This window comes from Microtus pennsylvanicus, chromosome 9 (genome assembly GCF_037038515.1).
Source record: "Microtus pennsylvanicus isolate mMicPen1 chromosome 9, mMicPen1.hap1, whole genome shotgun sequence".
Lineage (NCBI taxonomy): Eukaryota > Metazoa > Chordata > Mammalia > Rodentia > Cricetidae > Microtus > Microtus pennsylvanicus.
In genome coordinates, this window is record NC_134587.1 from 43,934,033 (window position 1) to 43,955,566 (window position 21,534).

A 21,534-nucleotide genomic window follows, 5' to 3' on the forward strand; every position below is an offset into this window, starting at 1 on the left:
ATTTATTTTAAATCAGGTTATAGGAACTCAGAGTTTTTGGTACATTTTATGTTTACCTTCAAACAAACTCAGCTTAATTTTAGGCCACCTTAAACAGAAGTAAAATGTTTTTATTCAAACTACCACATGTATTTAAGGGCACAGATAGCTGCATTATGCAACCCAGAAGGGTCCAGGTTGGGCTGTGACGTGTCTCTTTTGTAGCTGTTAACTTACAGCTGTTCCTAGTTTCAGCTCACAAAACTGTGGGGCATTTTTTCCATTCATATTAATTGGATTTTAAAGTGACCTTGTCCATGTATTGATTTGAATTAAAATTTTCTACATCAAGGTCAAGTTGGCATACATCTTACAGACAAAATATTAAAACGGCAAGTGCTGCCTAGCACAGTATTGACAGAAAAAAATGGAAATTTAACAAAGCCAGGTTTGCCCCGGCAGGCACTGTCATACCATTCTAAGTGGACTGGCAGGTCTATGTGGAGACCACCATCTCCTGGTCCCCACCATCACAGGGACCGCTCCTCCTTTAAGTCAGGAGAGAGCATCTCTGTGACCCAGACTGACTTTAAGGTGAGCCTTCAGCTCCACAAAGGCTACCCAGGGAAAGGGGGAGGGGGCTGCTAGGATCCTTTAAGCAATGTGGGATTTTCTCTAGCCCTTTAGCCTGAGTCCATTCTCAGAACTGCCCCTCAGCATGCTTCTCTTTGTCATTTCAAAAGTAACTTGGCCTTTGCACGGGGAAGCCATCCTTCCCTGTCATTGTCATCTCAGTAACTGCCCAAGACCATCTGATTGTCTGGGGCTCGACCTGGAGGCTGGAAGAGCCCACATTCCTCTGTTTCCCTCATATTCAGTCCAACAGCAACGTATGTCAGTTATTTGTTGATGTTGGGGGGTGCATTTGTGCATGTTTGCACACTCACAAACAATGTGGAGGTTCAAGGTTGATGTCGGGTGTCTTCCTTCACTACTTCTTGCCTTATGTCTTAAAACAGGATCTGTTATTTCTCTCCAGGGTGCCGCAGTTTGGCTAGTCTCACTAGACAGCTTGCTCAGCACCCAGTCATTGCTCCAGCCCTGCATCATGTCAGTGCATGGCATCGCCCCATCCCTGCACTGGTGCTGTCGAAGCTGCCATCTCCCTGTTCTTCTCGTTTGCTTCCATGATCCCTCCATGAAGCAGATGTCGTACACATCAGCCATGCAAGGCATTCCTGGCCTCTCAGAAGTCAACTCCTTTTTAGGCAGGTGGATCTCTGTGAATTTAAGACCAGCCTGGTCTAGAAAGCAAGTTCCAGGACAGCCAGTGCTATTAACACAGAGAAACCCTGTCTCAGCAGGAAGAAGGAAGGCGGGCAGGCAGGCTTTGCATCAGAGACTCTGTCTGCCCCCCCACCCCCATCTTTGCACCTGCTCCCCTCTTGCTCTACCGGGCCCTTGGTTTAAGAAGCTTCAATGAAACTCGGGCCAACACTTTTCCCTGGCCTTCTTGTCTTCTGATTCTGTACAGAGCAGTTTTTTCTCCACCACTTCCTCTACCCTCCAAGAATGTCCAAGCACAGGAGTAGGCCTCCCAGGAGTTCACATCCCATCTTGGCACATTGCGGGTGCCTAATAAATATCTGAGTGTACAAGCAAGCTGCCAATATGTCACCATGTCACTCGTGTCATTTTCTACACACCATCCTTTCCTGAACAAGCCCCTTAAGCTGTTTTGTTCACTTCCTTCCTAACTCCAGTGACTCTTCATCCCTTACCTGCCTGTTCCTGCCACTAGACCGGTAGATAGCTCCATGAACTGTCTGTCCATTTACCTTTCTAGGTGCTAATGCCTGGTCTGCACATAATACATATTAACACGTAGACAGAGGACGGAACGCAAGGGCAAGGTAGTTCTGGGCTGTGTCATCTGTCTGCGGGTTTCTCCGGCCTCCTTTCCGCATCCCTTCTCTCCTCATTCAGTCCTTCTCATAGTATTGTCCTTTCTCCCTTCAACTCCTGCCTTCTGCTGCAAAGAGGAAATTCACAGCCTACCAAGATGTGCTCCAGTAGAACCTTCCCTGCCAGACCACCTTGTGTTCCCTTGATCCCAGTGCCACACCCAGTCTGCTGGGTTCTCCACTCAGAGTACCCTGGGGAGGGCCTGATGCCTGGCAGTCATGCTCTGGGCTAGGTTCAGGCATAAGGCGTGTGCTAGGGAAGGACTGCTTTCAAGGCTGTCCACAGCGCCCGTTGTTTGTAGTATGGTCAGAAATCATTGGGCTGCTTCTTCATCAGCTAGCCCATGTCCATCCTCACTCCTTCTGGTAGGGCTCCTTGCATGTCTATATCTAAACATTAACGTTGACTCGATTTGCTTTTGATGATCCCTAGCCGCACAGGGAAGCAAGGTCCGTCCTCTTCCTCCTTTGCATTTCTGTTGTTGAGAGGAAGACAGATAGGATTGTGAGGAATTTTATGTCTGTAATACAAAGTGAAAATGATTCTGTGACTCTGCCATGAACCTTTCTGTGAAACCCGTGATAAAATCCCCTGCAGTCAGGGCAGCTGTGGATGTTCTAGAGAGGCAAGAGAGTTAAGGAAAGTTAGAGCATCCGAACTGCTAATGTCGATGGCTCCTTAGCAAATGACTCAGTTTACCTATCAATGGACTGAGCCACCTGATGAGAAATAAACCATATTAGACGGCGTGTTTAGTAATTATTAAAAATAATGGCAACAGTAATATAGCAGTTGCCACCATGGCATGGCTCTGGGAGACAGCAGCACCAACTGTGGTCCTCACAGAGGCCCCACCTTGAAGAGGAAGCCAGGGCTCGCTGTGTGGCTTCTCCCTGGCCATACCATTCTGATGGTGGCAGAACAGAATCTGAACTGCATAGCTACTGTGCCTTTACTCTGTGCAGGAACGACCCTACAAAATGACTAGCTGACTCCTTGCCTTTTGCTTAGCAATCACTTTCCGCCCTTGTTCCCCCCTCCTGTCAACCAGCTAAAGAAGTGGGCCATTTTCCAAGGAGGGTACCTTGCCCAGACACACTGCCAGTGGGGCAGAGCTGGAATTTGCCCAGGAGTCTAAGGGGACACTGCTGTCTGTCTTGTTAGCACCTATTTTACCTGCCTGCATTTCCTGGTCCTTGTCAGCATGAGAATAGAAAGCACCGCCACCCTTGTAGCTGTTTGACTTTGTGTCTCAAATCTAATTTCTTTGCAGGAGTCTCCTCCCGGTTTGAGTCTCTCTTCCTTTATTTACCCTCCATCTGTGACATGATGCTCTACCATCAGAGGCATGTCCGAGTCCTTCTCGTGAACACACCCTGAAATGTGGACAGACCTGGCTCTTTTCCTATGTTGGTCCTCCGTGTGCCCTGGTTTCCTAGTCACAGCCCCACGTTCCCTGGAGATGTGCTTGCTGTCCTGTCCTCCCAGATCCCACACTCCCATCTTGCAAAGTACAGCAGACAGTCCATGCTCTTGACCCCATCTTTGCCAGTGCTTGAGCCTCTCAGAGTCAGCCTGGCTCAGATGTTTGCGTCTCCAGCCAGCCCCACTGTTTCCTAGAAAGAAGCAGCCGCCAGCACTCTGCGTCCTCACGCCCCTCGCTGCTGCAGCTTCCAGGCTACTGTTTGGAGGACAGTTCTGCCCAGCATGACTCTAGCAGGGCTGCACATACCCAGCAGCTGTGTGGAATCCAGAAGGCTGGCTTTTCAAGTGCACTAAAATTAGACAAAGCGGGTACATTATTAGCGTCTTATCACAAAGCCATAGGTGAGGGAAGCCGGAGTCCTAGGGGGTAGGGTTTAGAGGTACTTAGCACAGTGCCAGAGAAGATTGCTGAGAGGCTGGAGGGTCAGGTGACTCCTGACTCTGTGGTCACTGTTGCTGGCATTTGGATTCATGGGCCAAGCAAGATATGAGGAAACAGCAAGAGGTAGCTCCTGGCCTTGCACAGAAAAACAACGACCTTGGACTCAAGTCTCCAGCTTCCTTCTGTTAAAAATGGAAATAAGACAGCTGCCTGGGCTGCTCCTGGGGTTCTTAGAGGAGTGCACAGCACCATGCAAGCATGCCCCATCCCTAGGGAAAGAGAAGGCCCCAAGGAGCTGTGCAAAGCCTGGGTGCCCTACCTGGTGTTTGTTCCATTCCTCACCTAAGAACCTTCCTAAGAGGAGTATTCTTGGAGCACCCCTGGGACTACCCCTGAGCACAGCTACCTCCACCCTGAGCCTTTCCCTCTCTGGCCTTCACAGGCATCCACACATAGCATACAAACACACAGGCACATATACCCATAAATAAAAATAAATCCCTAAAGAGATGAACAGTGGTGATCAAGGAGGGGATAGAACCTCTGCAGTCATTCAGTTCTCCGAACCAGTGTCTGGATCCATCTCAAGTGAAAAATAAACTCCAGTCGGTATCTTTCGCTTTATTCTAGTCCTCCCAAATTAGTCCGGAGGAAGTTCCTTAGGGTCGTAGTGAAGAGAAAAATGACTCCAAAACACCCTAGAGGTGTGTGTGTGCCTGCCTTTCTGCCTCTACACCTCAAAGCATTTCTTAGATTGCAGCAGGCCCCTTAAGGCTTCAACCTTGTTTGTGTGAAAAAGCATTCATGGATGGCTTTAAAGAGTGGTGGCTTTTTTAAAGTTAAGACATCCTCTCCCCAGAGCAGGGCTCAGAAATACAGCCAGCTGTCGGAATAGCAAATCCTGTGATGTCCCCTTCACCGCCGGCAGCGTGTACTGTGCTGGGTCAGGGGCCATCTGGCCTGGGTTCCTTGGCATGTGGTCAGCATGCCTCCCCCAAATCCTGCACATATTACTCATCGCAAACTGCTTTGGCTGTGCACAGACTGCACACATGAGTGGCTGGTCACCTCTGCTGCCAAGAGGTGGTCATCAGAGGGGATAGCACTCCAGCCACCAAGACCATTGGATTTTTATCAGTGACAGCTGAACCAAGTATTTCTTCCCTTCTTGGCTTTCCTCACACTTCCTCTCCTGTCTGTGACGTTCCTGATCACAGTGAGCTAGGATCCTCTCAGGAGAATGCAGCTTGACTGGTAGCTGCTAGTGCTACCATCCACCCAGAGCACGGCTAACCCTCTGGAGACTGGCAGTGCCAGCAGGGAGGCCCTGCTCAGGAAGCATTGCTTCCTTGACCGTCTTTACAAGTGCGCTACTTACACTGGACCGACTGCCACAAGTGGGTGAGTGAGCTCTCAGGAGCCGTGTTGTTCAGTATAGAAAAGTGTTACCTTGGCAACAGCAAGCATGCTTCATTACCAGATGGCATTAGCTTTTATCTGTGACACCCCATAGCCATTGCCAAGAACCAACCAACCCATAGCCCCTGTCAGTGAACATCTTGCTTCTGACTATGGCAGCCTTGGCAGAGTGTGGAAAGATGTCTACGGCCCATCTGCAGTGTACTGTATCCGTCCGTCAAAAGCCAAGGTCACTACAACCTGGTGCATCCAGATATGCTAGAAACTTGCACTCTCCGCATACGGGAGCATCTGGCTTAGTGGGTGGCACGTTGTAGAATGTGCACCCAGCTCCATACTGATGGCTAGTGTGTCCACTCCACCATGTCACACTTGGAAGGATGCTTTGTCACCCTCGATGAGTATTAGAACCTACACTCCCCCCCTTTTTAATTTTCTCAATCAGCACCTCCCCATTCCGTTCCACTAATAAGTAGATGGGCATGAGAGCCTGACTCGTCCTATGTCACATTTCTTGTGTGTGGCGCCTGTGGAATGGAAGTCCATGCAGAAGGACAGGCCCTTGACCTGTTCTGTAAAACAAATGGCCATCGCTGGGGTCAGTGATAGCTGGCTGATCAGCTTGTGGCAGCTTTAGTCTTCCCTGACATGCAGGCCGGCGGGTCCATTCTGCCTAGAATTTGTTCATGAGACCCACCATTTTATTTGTCCTGGAAGTTTAGCTCCACGGTCCATAGCTTCCCTACAGCCTTGAGTGTGGCAGCAAAAAGGAGGCTAAGCCCCAAGTGGTAGTTTATTGACCTGGGCAGTGGTTCTGGTTCCTTTGCTGCTAGCTGGCCTCAAACCATTGCACCTCGACAAACTCCAGAGGCCGCGGCTTCAGGCTGAGGAGATATAGCTCCGACTGAGCCCTTCCTCCACATCCTTTACATCTGGCATCGCCTGCTAGGCTCCTCCCAGCCCTGCAACAGAGGCAGCCTTGTCTCTCGACAGAAGTACTTAATTCAGAGGTGCAAGGAGTCCAAGCCTCCAGCAACAGAATCAAGACCTGACTCGGTTTGAATACAGCATCACCAAGAGCAAGCTGAAATTCAAAAGGCTCTAATCCAGCTTCTACAGCTTAGATGAACTCTAGAGTCCTTCCCTGCCAGGCTTCATAGCCTCGTGGAAATAGGAAGACAGTGCAACCAGTGCAAGTGTGCTGAGCACCAGCGGTCCTCACATATCAGTACAGTGGGCTCTTGCCAAAAGCTCAAACCCCAGCCTCATCCCCTGTGGAAGGATAAGACACGTCCATGTGCCCTGGGGAGGCATCTGTGAGTGCAGACCCACCTCAGGACGGGAGCCTAGTGGACAGTAACTTCTCTCACCTCTTCAACTAGCAGAGTTCGCTCTTCAGCAAAGCATAAGCGAGGTCCCAGCTCGGGCTGATGGAGTGAGTGTATCAGCCGTCCTTACGGCCCACAGTTGGTTGGATCGTGACGTGAGCAAGTCTTATTCTTTTCAAAGTAGCGTTTTGAGGACTCTTGGAAAGCTGCTAATGTTGGACAGTTGCTGTTTTCTAGACATGAGGTCTGTCCCAGTTTGGCTTTTTCGTTGCAGAGCCCTTGTCTTTACAGATGCATACTAGAGTCTTACAGAGAGCTGACCCCATTTCGTTACTTGGCTCACAGTAGTACAGGGAGAGGAAGGAGGTAGAGTGACACTAGGTGGCCGGGAGGTCGGGCTATAGGGGGTTGGGTTTCAATTCTGTTTATTTTTAAACAGTCTCACTGGTTAGCCTTGGCTAGCTTGGAAGTCTATAGAGACCAGGATGGCCTCAAACTCAAAGAGAACCACCTGCTTTAGCCCCAAGTGCTGGGACAAAAACCAAGCACTCTCACACCCTACCTACTAAATGGTTTTGTTTTGTTCTTTTAAACCAAGGTGGGGGGTGGGGTGGAGGGATGGCTCAGCAGTTATGCAGTTTTGAAGAAGACCTGAAGTTTGGTTCCCAGCACCCATGTTAGACAGCACTAACTACTGGTAACTCTAGTCCTAGGGCACCTGGCTCCTCTGGCCTCTGAGAGCACCAGCACAAATGTGCACACCACCCATAAACCCACACACATACACTTTTTTTGTTTTGTTTTTATTTGTTTTTTGTTTTTTCAAGCCAGGGTTTCTCTGTGTAACCATCTCAGCTATCCTGGAACTCTCTTTGTAGATTAGGCTGGCCTCAAACTCACTGAAATCCGCCTTCCTCTGTCTCCCAAGTGCTGGGATTAAAGGCTGTACCACCACCGCCCGGCGTACACATATTTCTTTAAATACAAATTAATCTCTAAAGAATAAAAAACAAAACAAAACTTGGAGGTCAAGCATGCAGGTTCACGCCTGTCATCCAAGCACTCAGGAGGCAAAGGCAGGAGGATTGCTCCAGGTTTAAGGCCAACCTGTGCTACCGAGTAAACCTTGTCACAGGCCACAGTCCCCCACCCTAAACACCCTAAATTGTCATTGCTGTATTAGAGCAGCAGTGGGGTCAGACTTGTTTGTTTGTTGTTTCAGCTCAGTAGCTCCCTTTGCTGGCAAGAGCGGCATGAGGAAGAGCAAAGCAGGTGTGTGAGCAGCTCTCTGGTTGGCACGGCTCTCCTGGACAGCAGCTTGGCAGATTGTAGTATTTGCCCTGGTAATTAGAATTCTGTGAATCTATCCTAAAATAGAAAATACCCCTTAGGATGACGAGAGGGCTCAGCAGGTAAAGGTGCTAGCCTCCAAACCTAGCAACCTGAGTTGAGCCCATGGAACTCACAAGCTGGACGGAGACCCTCTGACCTGTACACGCACTGTGCACACATGCACCCACACACATAGACACAATAAGTAATAAAATGTAACTTAGAATAATTTTGACCCCCATGCAGTGGCCGTACTGGAAGTTCCTGCTGCCGTCGTTTCCATAAGGGAAACTTGGAACCGCCTTAAGTGTGCGGCAGCAGGAGTGGAGTGGGAAGGGCCCAAGGTAGCCGCTAGCTAGACCAAGCACCTGGCACTGTGTCTGAAGACTGTGAGGCAATATGGAGGAAGACCCATGGCATAATTATGTCAGAATTTGGTTTGCAGGTCTATATATTTGTACATGTCAGGAATATGAAAATCACATATTGACTAATAGAAATATTTAAAGAAGTATCTTAAAACCATAAATGGTAACCGTCTTTAGGTGGGAAGCCATCATCTTCCTTCTGTGTGCCTTTCCAGGATCCGTCTCCAGAAACCCAAATTCCTGAGACAAGTTGTCAGTTAGTTAAAACCTTCTAGATTCGGTGTTTTTGGAAGTCAGTTCTCAGTTACTGAGGCTTCTAATCTAGCTAGCCTTCTGTGTGGTGGGGGACAGGCCCTTGGTCTTCAGGTCTGCCTCCCCTAAGTCATAGGCTCTGCCCTGCCCTCCTTACCTTCGAGGAGGCCCCTGCTGATCCTGCCTTCGTAGTCCATCTGCATCCTTGAGTAGTGATTCTTGGGTATCTAAAGAATGTCACCTGTTTAAGAGTGCGCAGTATGATGTCTTTGTTAGCATCCTTAAATGTAAACAAGTGTGTGTGTCTTAGCTCTTACCACGTTTATGTTAAGCACAGGTAAGGCACACAAAATGGAAGGAGTCTGTAAAGGGAGCTAGGTGTTAGGATGCTCACCATCACCCAGGACTGCTGAAGGAAGTAGTCATCAGAGACAGGCAAAAAGCTTCAGGGAACAAGGGGACAAGAAAGGTTTGCTTGAAAGTAGTCTCTAGATACTGTCAGCCAGTTGTCCTGGAAGAGCAGGTTTGCTGTGTGCGCTGAGACTCTTAGGCTAGCAGGGTGGCCTTTCAGCAAATCTGAGACCTCTAGTCCCCTTAACACCCAAGACCACCGACCTCCAGTGGGCTGTGGACCAGGCCTGCCTCCCAGGTCTCACCTGGGAACAGAGAGGTCATTGCCTGAGTCCCTAAGGAAAAGCAGCATTGCTTCTGTTACTATGAAGAGCCTGGCGCTTCCCTGGCATTTGGGGAGCCTTTTTAGGTATTTTCTTGTGTGTGGGGGTGAGGGGATAGGATTGAGACAGGGTCTCACTATGTAGCTCAGGCTGGCCTCGAACTCACAGAGATCCTCCTACCTCTGTCTCCCAAGAGCTGGGATTAAAGGCGTGTACCATTACATTCAGCTTTTTAGGTCTTTTTCTTTAAAGATTTATTTACGTTTGTGTGCATTGGTGTCTCGCCTGCACATATGCTTGTGTGAGGGGAGGGTGCGGGCACCAGATCTCCTGGAGCTGCCAAGTGGGTGCTGGGAATTAAACCCAGGTCATGTCCTCTGAAGAGCACTGCCTGCTCTTTCAAGGGTGCTGAGTTCAATTCCCAACGACTACATGGTGGCTCACAACCATCTGTAATGAGTTCTGGTACCTTCTTTAGGAAGAGACCTGGTCAGTCATCCTCATCAGCTTAGACCATGAAACCTAACATGCACAAGTTCACCAGAACCGCCATATACGGGCTACCATGCACGCTTCAGCACTGCCCGGGCATACGTTTCATTTTTCAAATGTAGGTCCTCTGAAGGAGCAGCCGGTGCTCTCGGCCGCTGAGTCTTCTTCCAGCCTTTTAGATGTTTTCTCAGTCCATGGTGTGCGCTTGGGTTCTGAGAGAGTAAAGCACTCCTGCATGTCAGGACCATGTTGCCCTTCTGATAGGGAAACACAGCCTCTTTCCTTTCCTTCAGGTTGTCTTGGGCGTTGTTTCTCCACTTTTCACTGGCTGTTTCTAGGCAGCTTCACCAAGGGTGCTGGGTGCCTGCTTCTGCTTCTTACACCATATTCCGTGGGTTCCACGTGTATAAACTTGGCCATGACACAGTTCGTCAAACCAAGATCAGAGGTCCCTGGCCTTGGAAAGTGGAGCATTAGGTGCTCCACTGGGCAGATGGTGAGAGACAGGAAGGCAAGCTGTGGTGCTGATGGAGCGAGCTAGGCTATCATTACCGCATCACAGAAGGGTTTGCTATGGCTGCGTCTGTCGTGTACATTAACGATGAGCACTGAGCCTTCCCTCTCTGTCCTGCTGCCTCGCTCTGAATTAGGACAGATAAATGGTTTCTGCCTCCACCCTCCAGCCCAACTCTGTGTGGTTTGCATGTTGAATGTGAGCCTTCACATGCATGTACTCATGTTTTGACAGGTGACCTTGGGAAAGGTTTTGAAGGTGATTGTTGTCATGAGGAGCCTGTTCATCGACCGCACGATTGTGAAGGGCTATAATGAGAGCGTCTACACAGAGGATGGGAAGGTGAGCATCCTGGAGTCTGGGGCAGGGCTTCTTCTCTTCCCAGAATGGAAGTGATAGTGATATCACTTCCCAGGTAAGTGATAGTAAAAACCAGCAAATCCACAAAACGCTCCACGAACAGACTCATCAATCAGCATGAGGACGAGCCCGTGACAGAAACTGCTTCATGCTTTGCACTTGCTGTTTCAAGCCTCTGCTGCTCTCTCCAAACCCAGTGCCCTCACTTGAATTTCTAATTGATCACCTTAGACCCCAGTTGCCTCATTAGACGTGTCTTCTGAGGAAATAAATTTATTTTTCCCAAATCAGCCAGCACATCAATAGCCCGGGGTTCAGCATTCTGCTTTTCTAGAGCCATGAGAAAGACTCAAGTTAGTTTGACACAACCCAATAACACTCTTTCCTTGACGCTCACTAATGGCCCTAGGGAAGTCCCATCTCAGCTGCACGCTAAATACCTCAGCAGGAAGATCGTTCTTACAGGTGATTTATCTCACAGAACGCTTACTCTCCGCAGCCAAGCATGCTGAGGGCCGCAGTGTGAAGGCAGGTGCTTCCCCAGGTGAGGGTTTCCTGGAGCGTTCACGCGTTCACTGTGTGGACCTGCAGTTTCTTGAGCGCGCTCTCCATCTGGCTCTGTAGAGAGCTGCGGTGACGCTAATGAGAGCTGACAGCCTTCATTTGTGTCTGCTCCCAAGCGTGATGAGCGCCTGCCCCACGGACCCACCCAGGTTCCCCTGGCACTCTCCGGCCTGAGACCCCTCCCTCTCTTGGGACCTTCTCCTTTCCTCATTTTAAATGTTAACATTTAAATGTGTTTGGTAATGGCTGTCGCCACTCAATGGCCACATTGTAATGAGAATAGACGGTTCTTGAAAAGCACCTGGTAGCTGTGGCTTAGCATGTCCTGGTGCTGCGTGTGTGCTGGCACTGCGGGTGTCCTGGCGCTGCGTGTGTCCTGTTGCTGCGGGTGTCCTGGCGCTGTGAGTGTCCTGGCGCTGCATGTGTCCTGTTGCTGCGGGTGTCCTGGCGCTGCGTGTGTCCTGGCGCTGCGTGTGTCCTGGTGCTGCGTGTGTCCTGGTGCTGCGTGTGTCCTGGTGCTGCGTGTGTCCTGGTGCTGCGTGTGTCCTGGTGCTGCGTGTGTCCTGGTGCTGCGTGTGTCCTGGTGCTGCGTGTGTCCTGGCGCTGCGTGTGTCCTGGCGGTGCAGGTGTCCTGGTGCTGCATGTGTCCTGGCGCTGCGGGTGTCCTGGTGGTGCAGGTGTCTTGGTGCTGTGGGTGTCCTGGCGCTGCGGGTGTCCTGGCGCTGCGGGTGTTCTGGCACTGCGTGTGTCCTGTTGCTGCGTGTGTCCTGGCGCTGCGGGTGTTCTGGTGCTGCGTGTGTGCTGGCGCTGCGGGTGTTCTGTTGCTGCGTGTGTCCTGGCGCTGCGGGTGTTCTGGCACTGCGTGTGTCCTGTTGCTGCGTGTGTCCTGGCGCTGCGGGTGTTCTGGTGGTGCAGGTGCCCCGGTGCTGCAGGTGCCCCGGTGCTGCAGGTTTCCATTTGAGCCAAGTACCCAGTATTCATTCCCACAGTCCATACACAGGCCATGACTATCAGAGACGTAATTGTGCTTCCCAGTTCTCTGCCTAGTTTATATAGGTCTCCTGGTTGATTTCAAATCACTTGAGATTTCCTTTTCCTTTCTGGAAAAATCAAACTGTCCTTGGAGCATGAGTGAGGGCTGAGGGTGACCTGCGTGGGATTCAAATTCTGCCTGGGTCAAATGATCTGGGGTTCATGATTGCTGGCTTGCTGCAGAAGCCAGACATGCCTAGGGCACGCTTCCCAGGAAGACTGGCCAATGGTGGGCATGTGGAAGGTCATTTCTCTTGGGTCTTGTCAAGCTTCATTTGGAAGCTGCTGTAGTCACACCTGGTGTGATATTGCTGTTGTTCCCTTACATGTGGATTGGAGATCAAGAACAAAGAACAGCTGTAACCAGCACTGTAGCTATATTTCATTGTATTTAATAAATAAAGCTTGCCTAAAGATCAGAGAATAAAACAGCCAATCACTAGCTCTTATCTCTACCTCATTCTGAAATGGCGATCTTGCCTCCAGGAATCCTTTGAATGAGATTGTGTCTGAGAACTGTCTCCTCCCATCTTCTATTCCCCTCTAGTGCTGGGATTAAAGGCGTGCACCACTACCGCCTGGTTTCTGGGCAAACTAGTGTAGCTACTGGGATTAAAGGTGTGTATCAGCACTGCCTGGTCTGTAAGGCTGACCAGTGGGGCTGTTTGATTCTCTGATCTTCAGGCAAGCTTTATTTATTAAAATACAAATGAAATATCACTACATTTCCCCTTTTTGTCTAAAATAAAAAAGACTATAATTAATATAAGAAACTATACAATAAATAGAATGACTATATATATAATATATACAGGCAATAAATACATCAACAATGTATGGTCCATTTGCATTTGACAAATTTACAGAAAATACTCCATATCTGTCCTATCTCGGTGAGTCCAAAGTCTAAAATACTCCATATCTGTCCTATCTCGGTGAGTCCAAAGTCTTGTACCTATTTTACTTCCTATCATGGCTTGTTTTCTGCATCAGGTAAACAAGGAAAACTATAACTATCTAGTCTTCAACTCCCTCAGAGACCCGAAAAGGGAATAATATTAACTGGGTGAGCTGGAAGTACAAGCAAGCGACTTCCACAGAATGTGAGAAATGACAGAAATAGCTGGCTGCCTGGACAGTGACCCAAAGTGCCTCTGCAACGTTGGGGCATCTATCTTTGACCTACAGGCTTAGCATAACTGACAGACTTTTCTGTGAAGCAGGATATTCTGAAGGGCTGGCCCTCTTTGTCTTGTGAGTGTTTGGCAGTCACTTTCTTTTGTGTCCTGCTTGTCTAATTAGGACAGCATACTGTCAGCAGTTGGGGCACAAAGGCATTTCCTTGCCCAGTGGTTTACTTTTGCCGCAAAGAAAGTAAAACTCTGTGTGGAGTTTCTTCAATGCCCATCATCTTCTCTGAAGTAGATTGGTGCTGCCAGGAGCAGATATGTCTCATTGTCATAAAAAAAGAGCCTACGTTATTAAAACATCTTACATACCATTTTCTATAGATCTCTGAAGTGTTTGAAGATGACCTGTCTTTCTAAAATATATCTTTGTTTGACCTTGAAAACATGTAATTTGACTTCGTTTGATTATAATAGGTGACTAATTACTAATCTGCATTTCCTTATTATTCTAAACAGTTGGTAACTTTCAAGGATTAGAAATTTGCGCTACATTATTAAATGAGCTGTATAGGTACAATATCTTGAAATTGTGCAGCACAACACCATGCTTGCAAAGTTACCAAATCAGGATGCAAATGAGCCACCCTTCAAATTCAGACCAGGTATGGATATTCTGCCAGCTGTGCTGTTCTGCTGACCAAACCCAAATTGTCCACAGTCACAAACCGGTACACCCGCACTCTGCCCCTGGAGAACACTCAGAAATAGCTAGTACTTTATACTATACTCAAAACAGGAAATTGGGATGTAGTCTCTACTGTGTCCCTCTTGAAGCCCCTCTGGTGGTTCGCTGCAGCAGGTGCTGCTACACTTTCTTCTTGCCCATCTCTTCCATGACTCCTGCTTCCCCAGGGTTCTATTCTCCTTCTGTCCGCTCCCCTTAGCTGTTCTCAGCCATGTTACCCACACAGGGATCTCAGCTCTGGGGCCTCAGCTCTTATCTCCTTAACAAGGCTTCCACAACCCAATCGCCTAAACTTTCCTGCCTGCCATCCCTGTGGGCTGGGCTGTCAGCAGGTGCTGGCTGTCACTTCTCTTAGATCTCACCCGGGCCTGCTGTCTGCCCTCTGCCGACTCACGTCCAGGCTTCAGTCTTCCTTCCCTCCCACGGTCTGTCCTACCGTCGGCCTGCAGGTCAGCCTCCCCATATATATAGTGTATATAGGGTTCTCTTGCTTCCCACCATCCCAGTGTTACTTGGAACAGCCTCCCCGGAGTAGGAGGTAGGCATTAATACATGTTAGGTACAGGGCAGCCCTTGCGCCCAAGTTGAAGGAATACTGGGTTACAAATAGGTCCCCCTCTATCTTTATTTTGCAGTTCCAAGGATAGAACTTAGAGCCTCTCAGTTAGGTAAGTGCTCCCTGTGCTCCCTCTACCTCAGAGACATCCCTCCCTCTATCCCAGCCAAGAAGTTAAGTATCTTTAGCCGTTCTTAGAGCTTTTGGTTTATGTGTGTGTCTTATGAATGTGTAAGAGGTGCATGTTTTTCTCACAAGGCCACCAAGCTCTTTTGTGGTCTCAACTTTGTCCTCAGAGCATTTGTCTCAGCAACTTGTACAAAATGCTCTGAGATCTGGCTTACGAAACAGGATCCAGACACCTTTGCAAGGTCTGACCCTACCTGCCCCGCTCTCTGCATGTATCCGGTCCACTCCCCAGCCTTGGTGCCCACCGTGGCCCCTAGAATAGCCAAGCTGCTACACACATGTGCCCCCCTACTTCACCCGACATATGTTTATCCCTTAGAATGTTGTACGTATTTTCCCAGGGCACGTCTCTCTCCATCCCAGCCTCCCTCCCTCCCTCCCTCCCTCCTGCTAGTGCCCCCCTCTACTAACACAGTTGACCTAGTGGGTGTAACCCTTGCACTTCTGTGCTCAGCCTGACCTCCTGGCCATACGTTGCTTTAGACACTTACAGAGAGAGAAGCTGGAGCCGAGGGTTAGAATTGCTTATGTGGACCAGTCCTGTGCCTGTGTTCTAAGGGTAGACCCTAGTGCCTAGGGCAGCCTCAGAGTGTGGTAGGACAGGAACCTCTTGATCCCTTTTGCGCCTATGTACATGGGCCTGTGTAGCAGGTAGGAACCTCAGAATAGACCAAGACTGCCCGGGCCAGGCTGTCCTGCTGTCCCAACACTGCTCCTCAATATGTGAGTCGCCCCAGTGTTTGCAGTCTCTTTACACAAGAGAAGACACCAGCCCAGTGTGCACACACTTGTGTCGCACTCCTCAATAAAACGTAAGATTTGGAAAACACATTGAACTTAAGGCCTGGTCTGCATGAACAACAGCGTCCCTGCGGCCTTTCCCTGGGGAAGAAGATGCATCCCTGCATTGGCCGAACTGGGTCCAGGCTCAGGCTTGTTTTACTGTCATCGTCTGGAGCTGAGTCTGGGGTGGGTGCACTGGATGGGCTCAGAAGGCCTCTCATGGCCATAACCTCCCGCTGTCTGTGGTTGTCCAGTCCAGTGCCTTTAATGCTATAGCAATGGCAAGGCATTCCTTTCCCACACAGCTTCCAGACCCAGCCAGTTTTCCCACCAACATCCACTCCCTGCTGCCCTGTCTCCTTACCTGTAATGCATATTTTTGATATCAAGCTCCAGTAGCCTCCTTCCTCTAAGAATAAAACTGCTGTTCAGCCTTACCAACCACTATTCCCTGTAATCAGGGAGGGAGGGCCGTGACGCGGCGTGCTGACAGGGTGGGGAACACCTGGCCATTGTCCTGATTTTATATCAGTCAGACTTAAAGGATGGAAAAAATCGAGGTGTCTCAGCTGAATTTATCTTATTAGGGGATTTAGGTTATGTTAATGCTATAGCTTCATTAATTACCCCATATCAATAAAAAAGGCAGCTTTTAGCCTCGGAGCATAAGAGAGGAGAAGAAATGGTGGTATCAAAGGGAGCCTTCAAAGACAGCCAGAGCTGTCTCCAGGGTAATTTCTGATCCCGCATTCTTCCCACTTCAAAGTTGGATGTGTGTGTGTGTTTGGGTCGAGGGGGTTGGGGGAAGCTTGAATCTGATTTCTCTAATAAGTGTTGGCATCAGCCCCGTTTGATATTAGATGCAGGGAACATTTTGATTTGTTATAGCCTTTGAAATTGTTCAGACGACCTTCAGAAAAATGGCCTCTTGTTACTTCTGGAGAGAAGGGTGAGCGCTGGGAAAGGGGGATGACTCCAGCTGGGTTCTGTGCAGAGGGCGCCCCAAAGTTGTGCTTTCAGCAATGTTTCAGTAACAAATGCATGTCCTGATTGGAAGTGAAAAGCTGAAGAATAATAGAGCCGTAGCATTGCGTTCCTGGTGAGATTTATTTCCTCCCTTCCTCTGGGAGGGTGGGCAGACTCAAGAAGATGACCACACAGAAGTTTCCATGGCTCTGAAAACTTGGCCAGCTTCAGAGAAATCCTTCTCAGGTGCCCAGTTGCGTCCTTCACCCAGACTGACTTGTCTGTCACCCATTGGCCTTGCAAGACAGACATCCCTTTAAAGGTTTCTTTAAAGGTGGAGGCCCCGCTGCGGCCTAGGAGCTTCATTTGGAAGTGTCCATTTTAGATCATTTAGAATTCTCTGTGTGCACCGCCTTTTGAAATGAAATAAAGAATTGATAAGTTTCTGATAAGCTGCCAGCGCTTTCGCATACTGCTAAGTGGATGTTAGCGGCGATGACTGGCACCGCAGCGGGCCTGGCATGGATTTGTGAGGCTGGACTCCACAGGAGCACCCCAGAGAGTTAGGCCAGTGACATTGTAGAGGAGCCCCTCAGTAGCATCCCATCTGAAGTCAAGCTGAGAGGTAGTCTCCTCCCAGGGTAAGCCCTGGGCCTCTGGGCATGGGCCTGGCTCTCAAATTTCCCTCTACTTAGCTGCGATGTTCTCTGAGCCTCAGTTTCCTCATCTGAGCTGGAGGAGGTTTCTGTGTGTCAGTACTGGGAGTGCACCCCTGCCGACTCTGACGGAGGTAACAGATCAGCAAGGACAGGGCAACCTTGCCTTTAGCATCCGGTCTTGCTCCTAATGGTCTTTTGACATCCTGGTGTCTGTCCTCAGAGCAGACTGAGCACCCACTCATCTGCAGGATTGCCCTTTACTCCCCTGAAAATAGACCCTGCCCCCACCTGCACTCTCTGCAGCCCCAGATCCTCGGGCTGCCTTGGTCCTTCAGATCCTTCGAGCATTGTCCGGTGTTCTGGGGAGTTTCACTCTCTTCCTGACACCCTAGTTCAGAATAATGTCTTGTTCGCCAAGATGAAGGTTTGCAGCTTCCATAATGTTCCCTTTTTTAATATTGCAACTAGCAAAAAAAAAAAAGTTAACAATGCCTGCCTTTGCAGCAAATAAACGAGAGCTAATAAATATTCACTGGGCTCAGCCTCGGCTTCCTGAAATGAATTTCTGAGCTCTCCCTGGCCCTAAGGAGAGACAGGGCATTGGCTCCAGAAAGCTCATTTAAACAGCTTTCTCTGGCATAAACCTAGCGGAAGATCAAGTATAAGCCACCTGCCGCAGGTTCCCAGCAAAAGGAGAGCCCATTGTCACTGGGTCCCTTTCTCAGCCATGTGCACCAGGTAAATGGGCTGTATTGTCCAAGGCCCTGCTGGCCCAGATGGTAGAGTCATCCCCCGGCATTCTGAATGGCAGATTTAAACCTTTCAGAAAGGAGGCGCAGTGAATGGGCAAGGCGTGTTTGGAGAATCCACAATCAGGCTGCAGAGTCCTTCTTAATTAAGCCCCTCATCTTTTCTCTCAGTGTAGATACTGAAGGTCTTCTAAATAATTGTTTAAGTAAAGTCTGCAACTTTGAGTGTGTGTATAACTTCCACCTCTGTGTCTTTGTGACTGATATCCCTGTCTTCGTGTAGTATGTGTGGTGTGAACGGGCAGGAAGTGTCAACAGTGAGAACTGCCGGCTGGAAACGGGAGGAGAAAGAAGTTTCTTCCAAGTTCCAACACCGACACTGCTCTTCCTAAAACATTGATTTCAAGTCTCTGGCATTGTGGTTTCGGTAGAACTAAGAGATGCAAAGTCATTCTCATTTGCCCTGTGTCCCCTGGGCAGTCTTTAAATGCCGCATTTGTTAAACCCTGGGCTGAACTGCTGCACTGAAGTCGCCTGGCCTCACTCCTCCCACATGGGACTGGCGCCCAGCCCGATGGACAGTGTGGGAATTAACAGTGTGTATTCTTTTACTTTTATTTATTTTGTATTCCACATGTGAGGGCATGTGCAGAGGTCAGAGGACATCTTGAAGGAGTCAGTTCTCTCCTTCCGGGTGCTCAGGATTGGACTCAGGTCAGCAGGCTCCTTTCCCCACGGAACCCTTCCTCTGGGGGTTCTGACAGAGCTGCTCTCCTCACTGCCCCACACTGTCAGTCTCTAATGCTGGAGAGCTTGCAGATTATTCTTCCCATATGTCGGTTTAAAGGGGACAGAGACTGGAGTTTGATGTTGCCTCTCTGGTGGGGGGTGCACTTTGGCATTGGGATCATGCTGTTAGGAGGGGGTTATGGGGAACCAGCAGGGATTTGACATGGGCAGTAGGGTACATACATGCATACGTGACCAAAGATCCACGCTGTCTACCAACTCTCAAGCTGGGCTGCCCCCCTCTGCCCTTTAACACCTGAGACTAAACAAAAAAACAGTCACAAGTGGAGAGGAGGGAGCTGGGAGAAAGGAAGGTGCGCCTGAGTGCTTCCAAGGGCCCTTCAGAAAGCCAGATTGTGGTGTTTCCTCAAAGCAGAAAGAAAGGACTCTGAAGACCCGGGTCAAGTGCCGCACTCACTCCTGTGACTCAGCGGTCTGTCCTTGTACAGCCACCTCTTGTACACCCTGGTGCTGCAAACCAGTGCAGACGCACACAGGCCTGTACTGCCCTGGCTCAGACTCCCGCCTTGACCACCGGTCAACCCCACAGGCAGGTCCAGGAGACCATTCGCTGGGCATTTTAGTTTGCTCAGCTCCTGACCTCATCATTCTAAAGTCACTTGTCTAGCACCTCTGGGACACAGAGGCCTCCTCACTTGTCATTACCCGTGAGTGGCAGCCTGGCTCCCGCAGTCTGTGTCTGGGGTAATTCTGGGTTTGCCATTCATCATTTGTTCTGAACTCCTGAAACAGTGAGAAGGCGTGGGTTACTGTGCAAGCTGGGGAAACCAAAATGGTTTCCGTGCAAATAAGCCACTGAGGTGCATCCAGGAGACCAGTATGTGGGGGACTGGACTGGTTCCCATGAGCTCTGCCCACATCACTTCTGGGACTGGTGGGATCTCCTTAGATCAGGGCCTCCTAACCCAGCCAGTACCAGAGCCCAGCAGGAATGTGCCGCTAAAAAACAAAACAAGGAGAATATGTAAGTTAAAAGACAACTCCCTGACCAGTGGGGGTGTCTGACACTTGTCTGTTCTTGGGACCCTTTTCCTGCAACTGGGTTGCCTTATCCAGCCTTGCTATGAGGGTTTGCGCCTGGTCTTATTGTAGCTTGTTAGGCCATGTTTGGTTGGTATCCCTGGGAGGTCTGCCTGCCCTTTTATGAAGAGATACAGAGGAGGAGTAGATCTGGGGGAGAGGGGAGCTGGGGAGTAGGGACCTGGGAGGAGTGGAAGGAGAGGAAACTGCAGTAGCGCTGTAATGTATGAGAGAAGAGTAAATTTAAAAATATAAAAACCCTCCCAAGGCCTGCCAGTGCCAGCAGGTTTGAGCAGCCAGATGATGCCACCTGCCATCTGAGAGAGGCCTCTCGAGTTGACCTTGGCAGGAGATGGCTCTGGACTCCCTCCTGTGGAAAGCCAAGCCCGTCCTGGAGACGACATGAACGTGTGTGGCAGGTCTGGTGTGATGCCTAGTGTGACCAGCGTCCTCGGTTGCACGCTGCTGCTGCTTCGCTCTGCAGTGGCCACGGATGCCCATGATGTGCCAGGCCCCGACACTCTGCCCACTGAACTCACATTCTGTCTGGGCCAAGTCAGGAGCGAATGTAGACATAACAGCGCTTCAGGCAGTCGTATTAGAAACGCTTTGCCTTTCCAAAGGGTGAGGAAAGCAGCTATCGGGGATAATACTTGATAGGTGGCTGGGGAAAGCCTTCCTAATTATAGTGACATTGAGCTTCGAGGGGAGTCCAAGAGGAGCCATGCAAGCCTGTGGGAAGGACAATCCAGGAGAAGAGCATAGTCACCCTATGCTCAGCACTTAAAGGGAACCCAGAGCCTCAGGAAGACGCAGGTTCTAAAGTGAACAGGAAGCTCAGGCCATGGGGCCTGGAGACTGATGACCCCATATCGTTTTCTTTCATTTAAGTCTCCTGGAGGTGGGTAAAGAAGAAACTTGGGCAGGCCCTCGCAGGCCTCTGCCACTTGGGTCCCACTCAGTCACAGTTTTATTTTCTTGAGTTGACTGAAGCTCTCTTTCTCTCTCTCTCTCTCTCTCCAACAGCTTGACATATGGTCCAAATCCAACTATCAAGTATTCCAGAAGGTAAGTTGTCCTCTTTGTCTTACTCAGGAGGCACAGGGAAGCCATGAATGATTTTGGGTATACACTTCCTCAACTCGGAGTCTCTTTTAAAAGTGAATGGGGGGCATGAAAGAGTGGGACTGGGCTCAGGCTGGGTAGAGTGCTTGCCTGGAAGGCACAAAGCCCTGGGTGACATGGTCACACACACCATAACCCCAGTACTTGGGAGGCAAAAGCAGGAGAATCAGAAGTCAAGGTCATCTCTCCTGCCCAGCGTACTGCCTGGGTTCCATGAGTGGGGAAACGGACATACAAAACAAAACTTCCTACTGTACGCTCATTTCTGTGACATGGGAGAGTAGTTAGGTTGGGGTGTAAATCAGGTTGGTGGTTGCTGTGGGTGAAGCAGGAAGCCAGAGGACATGTGGGAGTGGTGGCCGTGCTTTGTTTCTGAGGTGGTAATGGTGGCTATAGCATCCGAGACCAGAGGGCTGTATGCTCACAGGGGTGACCTGCTATGTGTGGTGTAGGCGGTATCGAGGCAGAATCTTTCAGGTAGTTCCAAGCTCCACCTGGTCTTGAAATGCAGTTTCGGCACCTGGGGTCTGCCCAAGCGCATGGAGGTGGGCTAAGAGAAGCAGGCAGCATGGAGCCCTGCCTCCTCCACTCTGCCCGCCACCTGCCCTCACCCCTGCTTGTTTGCCTTTGTCCTAAAAAGCATAAAGAACTGTTAA

At 49.8% G+C, this 21,534-nt stretch overlaps 1 protein-coding gene across 1 annotated transcript in view; it reads left to right on the plus strand.

The window, feature by feature from the left end:
* Med27 (mediator complex subunit 27) overlaps positions 1-21,534 on the plus strand; it is a 184,237-nt gene that overhangs the window by 147,125 nt on the left and 15,578 nt on the right. The window contains exons 5-6 of the mRNA XM_075985621.1: positions 10,425-10,532; positions 20,780-20,821. Of these exons, the coding sequence (XP_075841736.1) occupies positions 10,425-10,532; positions 20,780-20,821 (150 nt within the window). The remainder of the gene's footprint in view (positions 1-10,424; positions 10,533-20,779; positions 20,822-21,534) is intronic.